Source organism: Mastomys coucha, unplaced genomic scaffold (assembly GCF_008632895.1).
Source record: "Mastomys coucha isolate ucsf_1 unplaced genomic scaffold, UCSF_Mcou_1 pScaffold9, whole genome shotgun sequence".
NCBI classification, from domain to species: domain Eukaryota; kingdom Metazoa; phylum Chordata; class Mammalia; order Rodentia; family Muridae; genus Mastomys; species Mastomys coucha.
Window position 1 is genome coordinate 2,421,083 of NW_022196915.1, and position 9,494 is coordinate 2,430,576.

At 39.9% G+C, this 9,494-nt stretch overlaps 1 protein-coding gene across 2 annotated transcripts in view; it reads left to right on the plus strand.

Annotated features, from left to right (window-relative positions):
- The window catches only part of Ngly1 (N-glycanase 1), a 58,047-nt gene extending 52,953 nt beyond the window's left edge, over positions 1-5,094 (plus strand). The window contains exons 11-12 of one of the 2 annotated variants that reach the window (XM_031363074.1): positions 3,707-3,884; positions 4,259-5,094. In XM_031363074.1, coding sequence (XP_031218934.1) covers positions 3,707-3,884; positions 4,259-4,434 — 354 coding nt within the window. In that variant the 3' untranslated portion in view covers positions 4,435-5,094. The remainder of the gene's footprint in view (positions 1-3,706; positions 3,885-4,258) is intronic. The other variant, XM_031363076.1, reaches the window with a different exon arrangement.
- The last annotated feature ends 4,400 nt before the right edge of the window (positions 5,095-9,494 follow it).

Here is a 9,494-nt window from a genome sequence, read left to right on the forward strand (position 1 = left end):
GGCATAGTGACAGGCAGGTAGATCAATGGAACCGAATTGAAGACCCAGAAATGAACCCACGTACCTATCGTCACTTAACCTTAAGTGCTTCTTGGCCATTCAAAATTGTTGAGAATTCTTTTTAGCTATGTACCCCACTTTTTAAAATTAGGATGTTTTGTTTGTTGGTGTCTGACTTCTTAAGTTCTTTATGTATTTTGGATATTAGCCATGTGTGGGATATAGGGTTGGTGAAGATCTTTTCTCATTCTATAGGCTGTAGTTTTGTCCTAATCAGAGTGTCCTTTGCCTTACAGAAGCTTTTCAGTTTCAAGAGGTCCCACTTCTTAATCGATGATCTTAGAGCCTGAGCTGATGGTGTTCGGTTCAGGAATTTGTCTCCTGTGCCATTGAGTTCAAAGCTATTCCCCACTTTCTCTTTTGTTAGATTTAGTATGTCCAGTTTTATTTGACTTCTTTGATCCACTTGGACTTGAGTTTTGTTCAAGGTGATAAGTATGGATCTGTTTGCATTCTTCTACCTGCAGACATCCAGTTAGACCAGCACCATTTGTTGAAGATGCTTTCTTTTTTTCCATTGTATGGCTTTGGCTTCTTTGTCAAAAATCAAATGTCTGTATACTGTAGGAAATTTTGAACGCCAGAGAATGTTGTAGTGAGATTGTCCTGACCTTAAGTGGAATGCTTGATAGCTTCATACATCTGACCCTAATGACTAAAGGCAATAGTTGACTATACATATCTAAATCTGAGGGTGGGAAAAGCTTTTCTAAGGCAGGGTCTTACTGCCTAGCTATGGCTGGCCTGAATCTTGCTATGGAGATTAGACTGGCCTTAAATGTAGAGATCTGCCTGCCTCTGCCTCCTGCTTTCTTTTAAGGATTTATATTTATTTATTTATTTATTTTTATTTTTTCAAGTTTTTTAAAAAAGATTTATTTATTTTATGTATATGAGTACACTGTTGATGTCTTCAGACACACCAAAAGAGGGCATCAAATCCCATTATAGATGATTGTGAGCCACCATGTGGTTACTGGGAATTGAACTCAGGACCTCTGGAAGAGCAGTCAGTGCTCTTAACCGCTGAGCCATCTCTCCAGCCCTGATATTTATTTTTTAAATTTTGTGTATGTGTCTAGGCAGATAAGTGCAGGTACCTGTGGCAGTGAGGGCAGAAGAGGGAGTCAGATCTCATGCAGCTAGAGATGCAGGAAGTTGTGAGCCACTCCATGTAGATGCTAGGAATGGAATCCAGGTCCTCTGAAAGAACAAGACATTCTCTCGACAGCTGAGCCAGAGTCATCTCTCCAGCCCCCAAGACCATCTTCTTAGAGCAAGATTGTTCAGTAGATGTAGTATGTCTAATTTAATCATTCTGATAACATTTCAGATTAATGAGTATTGTCCTTGCTAGACTTTCTATTGCTGTGATAAAATAGTTCCAAGTCAGCTTGGGGAAGAAAGGATATTTCATCTTACCACTTTGTAGCCCGTCTGCCATAAGTCAGGGATTCAAGCAGAGGCACGGAGGTCTGCTGCCTCCTAGCTTGTTCCTCAGGCCTAGTTCAGGGCTAGTTCAGTCTGCTTTCTTATACAACAAAGTACAACATGCCCTGCCATGGGCCCTACCACATCATAATCAAGGCAATACTCATAGACTTGCCTTTATGCATATATATGTAACCAATTTATTTTGTGGCCTTAGCTAAAAAATGTCTCCCCTTTTTTTAATAAATGAATTCCTCTAGCATTCACATTTTTCATATAATGAACTTAAATTGCCCTTTTAAAAAGTGAACTGCTTCTTGTTTTTCTGCTTTTCCAGTTAGATATGTTTAAGGCCAGAGATCTTGCTCAATACATGATTTTTCTAGTATTTTTTTTAACTGACAGGTGTTGTATTTATATATGCTAGATTCAGCTCTTCCATATTTCTAACCATTGGTAGCCTGGAATATCTGGTCCTAAAGACTGATTGTATGATTGAGTTTTGTATTCAGGGCATCCCCATCATTCCTCATCTGGCTCAGCTGTAATGAAATATCTGGAAAATGAAGCTGCATTTGGCAACTTCCAAATGCAGCTTCACTTTCCAGATACTTCATTACAGAATAAAATTGTCATCATTAGCTACAGCTTCTGTCATATGTTCTCAGATTAGTGTCCTTGAATTTTTTTCTATAAACATAACATAGTATTTACTAACACTATCTGATCTTCTACTTGGCAACATTACCTATTGGTAAGTTATTATTTTCAACCACTTGCGTATTAATATAAACCTTAATTATATTATTGAATATGAACTAAGAGCTATAGAATCACATGTTTTTCTTTATATTCTACTTTCTTCTATCATTTGGAATATTCTAGAAGAGTAATTTTCTCAATTAAGATTCCCTCTTCCCAAATATATCTAGGTTGAGTCAAGTTGACAAAAAAGTCCATACAAGCATATTTAACCAGGAAGAAAGATAGAGCAAGTAAATGCGAGTCATTGTTATTTTTACCTGGTGATAGAAACTAGAAGAAAAAGTAGCACATACAGGAAGATATTTCCATAGTTGGTCCTTCAGCCATTTGCTCTACATCCAAAGAGTATATGTTGTGTTTCTAAATGAACCAGTCTAATTTGAATATCTGCCCACTTGTGTGTATTATATAAATTACATGCCTTTAATGCCTAATAAGTACTTCATGTTTATTAGAAACTCCCTCCCCCCATGAATTCAGAGTTTATACCCACAGAGTCCTTTTGATGTGGTTCCATTAGACAAAACACAAATAATTACACTGAAGTAAAGAAAGTTTGGCAAGTCCAGGCGTGATGAAGTGTTGAAGGGCCTTGGACACTGACAGACTTAAAGCAAGAGCCTGTGATCTGAGGTACATAGACTAGGCGGATGCCATGGAGTGTGTGGGACCTAAAACTCAAATTTGATGAGAGTGCTGTTGGGTAGCAAGAGCAGATGCTGTCATGCATGGCTAGTGTAGCATGGTGAGGAGGAGCCTCTTACAGAACATCTCTTCTCATACAGACACACAGAAGTATTGTGAGAGTACAGATAAGAGTAGAGGATAGAGTGAGATTCTTAGCGTCAGGCCAGAGTGAGGGAGTTGGGCTATAGAGGACCCAGGTAGAGATGTGAGTTTCATGACACATATGGAAGGGTAGCTGTGACGGGGATATACTGGAAACAGCCAGTAGATCTGAATACCTTAAGCTATGACTGTTTAAAGTGAGAAGGGTGGAGTGAGAAGGGGAAGGCAGGACTGTATGTCACTTCCACAGCCTTTGGTGGTAGCTGAACTGTGTCATGTCCTTTGATAGGCTGTGGTCTCACTGTCATTGGGAAGCATGTTTTAAAATATTGACTTGAGGAGATGAGTCAAGGGGCAGTTATTTGAAAGGACAGTCATGTTCAGCATTGTTCCTCTCAGTGCTTGCCTTAAGTAATAAACTTCTAAACAAATTATACTTTAGGGGACGTATGTACTGTAATAACTTGTTATATATACAAAAAGATACCATAAGAAATATTGCTAATAGCAAGAAAAATGATAGCATTAAGAATCTTTTTAGTGAAGTAATTTTCACTTTTAGTTACCTGTTGTTCAAAGTATTCTGCAATGATAAGACTCTCATTTTCCACACTATTTTATTTCTTCTGAAAATTCCTCCTACTTGCCCTGAATTTTCTAGGTTTATTTGGCCCGAAAAGAAGGATCATCTTTTGCTTATATTTCCTGGAAGTTTGAGTGTGGGTCAGCTGGTCTAAAAGTAGACACTGTTTCCGTCCGCACAAGTAGCCAAACCTTTGAGACTGGATCAGTGAGGTGGAAACTGCGATCTGAGACGGCTCAAGTCAACCTGCTGGGAGGTAGGTCCAGCTAGAGTGTTCACAGGAAGTGACTCTTTGCCGGATACTCTGGGCTGTATGCATTTCATTGATATGTACCAAAGAGTTACTCATATAACTGTATTAAAATTCATTTCATCTCATTTTCTATTAGACAGACTGATAGGAGTGTGTGTGTGTGTGTGTGTGTGTGTGTGTGTGTGTGTGTGTTGAAAAAAGGCAGGAAGAAAAATATCCTCTTTGTTACAAAGGATATATTTCTTCTATAAAGAAAAATACCTGTTTTCAAGGAGTGATTTTAAACTGTATCAGTCCTATAAGAGGTGCATTTGAAACTTCTCCTTGCTTTTCAAACTACCAAAACTCAAGTGTAAATTCTTTTTTCCCTCCAACAGATAGAAATCTACGTTCCTATAATGATTTTTATGGCACCACGGAAGTTACATTAGAAGCAGAGTTAAGCAGAGGAGATGGAGACGTTGCTTGGCAACATACCCAGCTGTTTAGACAAAGCTTAAATGACAGTGGAGAAAATAGCTTGGAGATAATTATAACGTTCAATGACCTCTGAAAGCCTGAACTTCAGGGAAATGATGGCCACAATCACGGACCCGCCATGGCCTGCAGTAGTGTATTAGCTCAGTGTGTAGCTTGTTGGCAGTTCACCACCCTTCCAACAGGTTTCTTTTGCTGGCTGTATATCATGTAATCTTCATTAAAATATATCTTCATAGTGTGGACCATAAGAAATCTTCAAATTAAATACTCACTTCTGCCTGTGACTAGAATTTGGCATAAGATATTTGGCATAAAGTAACCATATGAAACTATAAATACTGTTACTAAAGTTGTAAATGAAAATGATGGTATTCATGATTAAATGTTGTTCATGACTGTGATACAATCTGGGGCTACTAGTTACTTAACATTTTCTGATTAGATTTTCCTAACATTCTTAATTTTGAATAACTGTCAAAGTCAAGTATCTCTTATGTTTTATGATGCATGAAGGTTTTTTTCACTGTAAATATATGGACAGTTAAAAAATAAAATGGATTATTTTGCTTTATACCTTTTCAGTGCTTACCTTGCCTAAAAACAGGCTTTCCTGGGTATGATGAACATTGAAAACTACCTCCATATACACTGGTTATACTCTGTAGGCTGGCCTCGAACTCAGAAATCCACCTGTGTCTGCCTCCCATGTGTTGGGATTAAAGACTTGCGCCACCACTGCCTGGCTTGTCTCTAGTCATTTTCAACTGACACTTTTAAATGAAGATATTTAACATTAACATCTGGGTTTTGGGTGCATATTGAGAAGTGATGTGTGGTGGCTGCTGTAGTGGATGCTCTATCTGTTCAGACCTACACCTCCATACAGGAGCAGCTGGCAAAGCCTTCTCTAGGACAAGAATCCCTCCAGACCCCAATCCCTACCACCATAAACCCACAGATTCAGTGACCTCTCCTGCCAGTCACTCCTTACTAATATATTTGCACCCATATTCTTAAGTATTCTGATTCTGTGTAGATCAAATGTAAAAATTGAAGCCAAACCAATGCTTTCCACATTTTATTTGATCATGGATTTTTGTGCATAGTCCCATATAAGAGTTACCTGCCTAGAAGTGTTCTGCCCTACAAGAATCTTCACTTTATAGTAATGTTTATATTTCAGCTATTTAATATAATTGTTTTAAAAACACAAGTCGTTTAAGGAACGCTAGTTAGAAATGCTGAGTAGTTTGTGAAGGGGCAGCTCTCCTTGCCATTGCAGGTTCTTAGGATCCATGGAGAGGTTCCTAAAGCCATTGCAAGGCTTAGGATCCATGGAGAAATTCCTAAAGCCATTGCAGGTGCTTAGGATCCATGGAGAGATTCCTAAAGCCATTGCAGGTGCTTAGGATCCATGGAGAGATTCCTAAAGCCATTGCAGGTGCTTAGGATCCATGGAGAGGTTCCTAAAGCCATTGCAGTGCTTAGGATCCATGGAGAGGTTCCTAGAGCTTCTAGCAATCATTCTTATAAATTCTGAAACGGAGACTGCATGTTAGTACCTTTATCATATACACCTTTCCTCAATTTCTTTGAATTGCCTGTGAAACAAACGTGTTGAATTTAAATTCAAACTATAAGTGTCTCAAAGTATTTTGGAAAGTATAGTCTCGTTTCACTTTGGGAAACCATCTCTACAGAGATGGCCAGCCCTCTAGAGCACTCTCAGTTTAAAGAAAAAAAAAATCATCATTAGGCTACGGCCATGGTGACACATAAGCTGTAATTCTAGTACTTAGGAGACTGAAACAGGACTGAGTGGTCCAGGCCAGTCTGGCTACATAGAAAAATCCTATTTTAAAAAGGGATGGTGAGGTGTCATGTGCCTTTAAGCCCAGCACTTGGGAGGCAGAGGAAAGTGGATCTCTGTGAGTTTCAGGATAGCCTAGTCTAAAGAGCAAGTTTCGGGATTGCCAAGGCTGCACAGAGAAATCCTGTCTTGAAAAACCAAAAGGGTAAAGAAGAAGAAAGTCATTAGTATCTTTATTGCTCTTTCTAGATACTTCTGCCATTATTTAATTATCCTACTGTTAAAATCTGATACAAGAAAGTGCAAAATAATAAAATTAAAGATATTAAATTATGAAACTATATTTTCCTCTCAAGGGTATGAAGAACTTGGGGCTGGAGAGATGACTCTGTGGTTAAGAGTGCTTCCTGCTCTTTTAGAAAACCTGTGTTTGGCATTCATGACCATATACCCCTAAACATAAATAAATGATACAAGAAATCTTTAAGTAATATAAACCTTTGCATTCATCTACATCTTCTAATGAAAAACAACAGTACCAAAGGCTCCTCAGGACCCTCTTGTTCTCCTCTTCCCTTCTCCAGAGGCACCTCTCATTATCTTCTTGGTACCCGGATAGTTGGGTCCCCACTTCTCCAAAAGCATCTGCCATCAGAAATTTAGAGTTTGTTTATTGTGTGGTCACTGGCTGTGCAAATAAACACTAAGACACTACTGATCTGAATATGTTTAAGCCTATATGTGTGGAATGAATTATCATACTTCTGCAAGTTGATGCTCCAGCTATTTGGTTGGTCCTTGACCTGAAGTTTGTCGTCCTCAATGCAGGAAAGACCCTATAATTTAAGGACCCCACCTTGATATTTTCTTGCCAACTTGTGATTGTTAGAAAACTCCACACAGTGAAAACCATCCTCTCAAGTGTGCTTGGGAAAATGAACACCTTCTACTACTCTATAAGGACTGAAGCCATTCCTACTAGGAAAGGGACTTGGGGGGAAGAGAGGGAAGCAGCCTGGCAGCCGTAAATGGTGTGCTGAAGACTGCTCTTAAGTATTGACCCAGAGCAGGATGTCCTGTGTGACCTCAGGGAGCTTACCATTTGGGAGTGACCTAGGCTTCATGGAGGTAGATGTTTGGAAACAAAGGCATATTTCTCATACTGAATTCCTGGGTGGAGAAACAACAGTTGTTTGAAATAGTCTGATGTCCCTTGCAGATGTAAAAAGACTGAAAGAGCAAAGAGGGCCTTTGATCTCCTCTTAATAAACATAGCCAGCAAGGATCTCACACTTCTTGTAAACTCAAATTTGAAACAGAATAAGTGCTGAAGGGAAATGATGATGGAGAGCTTTGTAGCATGGGTTGTAAGGTAGTGAGTTCCAGAACTTTGTGGCTGAGGAAATGAAGCTGCACTTTGCTGGGATTCAAGCATCTCATGACACTGACTGTGGAGTGCCTGCCCTCCAATGCTGGAGGGAGGACCAGCATTTCCTTAATAAAATGTTTTTCTGAAAAGAGCAAGAAGCAGAGGAGCTGCCCAAAGACCCAGTGAGAATCTAATATAGGCTCTCCTTTGGGGAATGGAGTCTGCTGTGTAGCCTTGTCTGCCCTAGCACAACTCTCCTACTGCAGCCTCACCCTTGGGATTATAGATGCATGCCAGCATGCCCTACTCTAAACACCAGACCTCTGCTCTCCAAATAGGTGGGTGTGAGGACCTCAGCCCCTGGTTGCTTACCACCATTTTATCTGCTCTCCCTCCCTGTTCCATAGACCCTTGGTGCCAGGTGTTTGCAGGTTCAGACAAAGGAGTGGTTCTTACAACTAGAATCATTCGACATTTCATTTCTCAAATGCTTCACATAATAAACCATGAGGTTTTTTTTTTAAAGTTTATTTATGGAAACTTCATTTTGCTTTGTGAGTGTAAGTTAATTGTTTTTCTCAGATTGAATGTATTTTTAATCCTTGTTTCCTGATAAAAATACTATTTTTTGTTCCCTCATCATAGAATGAATTATATACCGAGTAAATTATACTTCTATTTATGAAATAATTCCTTCTGTGAACTGTTGGTGGATATTTTATAATGAGTGCATAAATAGAACCAGGAAGAAAAGAATGTATATTTGATATTTCTGCTCTTTTTTTTTTTTTGGCTGGTGCCTAGAGCCTGGGATCATTACACATATCAGACCATAGGACGAGGATTGTATCCCACCATAGCACCAGGACTGCTCTCGCCATAGAAGGAAGACTGCTGCTCACCAAAAAGAAAAGGCATTGGAGACCTCTGGGCTACTCTGGTGATTTTGTGTCAAAATTCTTAGGCTCAGGCTAGTGAACTTATTAAGAAGTCCCTGTCTTGAGTGTGTGGGGGAGGCCAGGGGCGGAGGGTGGGGGCGAGCACGCGTGCAGGTACATGGTGCCACAATACAGAACATGGAGATCAGAGAACAAGCTCTGTTGCTAGTCCTTGCCTTCCACCTGTCTTGAGTTTGGATCTCTCTTGTGTGGTCCTGCATCTACCAGAGGATGTGACCTGCAAGCCTCCGGGAACTCTGTCCCTGCTTCCCGTCTTTCCTCAGGAGTAGTGTTTTTGCATGTGTATGATGGCATACAAATGTATGCATGTTCTGAATATTCAGACTGAGGTGCTCACATGCACAGCAAGCACTCGCCCCTCTCAGGCTCTCCCAGATGCTTGGTCCAACTCAGCACATGGTAATCCTCCTGCCTTGGTCTTTGAGAGCTGGGACTATAGACAGGAACTCCTACACCCTGTCTCTGGGCTCTCCTTTTCTCAAGGAAGAAGTTAGTCCATCAACAAGCCAGCTATTTCCAGACTAATAGCTAATGTTTGGGAAATTACAGTGGTTACAGTGATTAAATTTGGTTATTTTTGTTTTCCTCAATAGTTGACCAATGGACTTGGTCTTTGTAATTTCCCATGAATTAGGGCTGCCTTTGCTTTTGTTGGTTTCAATGAAAAAGGCAGGCGTAATTTCAGCGTTTTGTAGTTTCTTCTCTTAGACCAACTTGCAGAGGAGATGAGAGAGCAAGGGCTACTCTTGAGTGCCTGCCCATCTGGCCTTTGGTTGGTGCATGCTCTGACTGTGGAGCTACTCAGCAGAAACACAAGGCGGGGAAACCCCTAATTTCAAGTGTCATATTTAGTCAAGACAAGAATTCATGCAGGCTAAGAATGTCAGTAATTTGATTAGTTTCCTGTTTTGTTTGTGCCAGATTTCCTAAGACAAAATAGTAAGTGGCAAGGAAAGAAAATACCTTTTTTAAAAAAAATTTAGAGTATCTAGAAC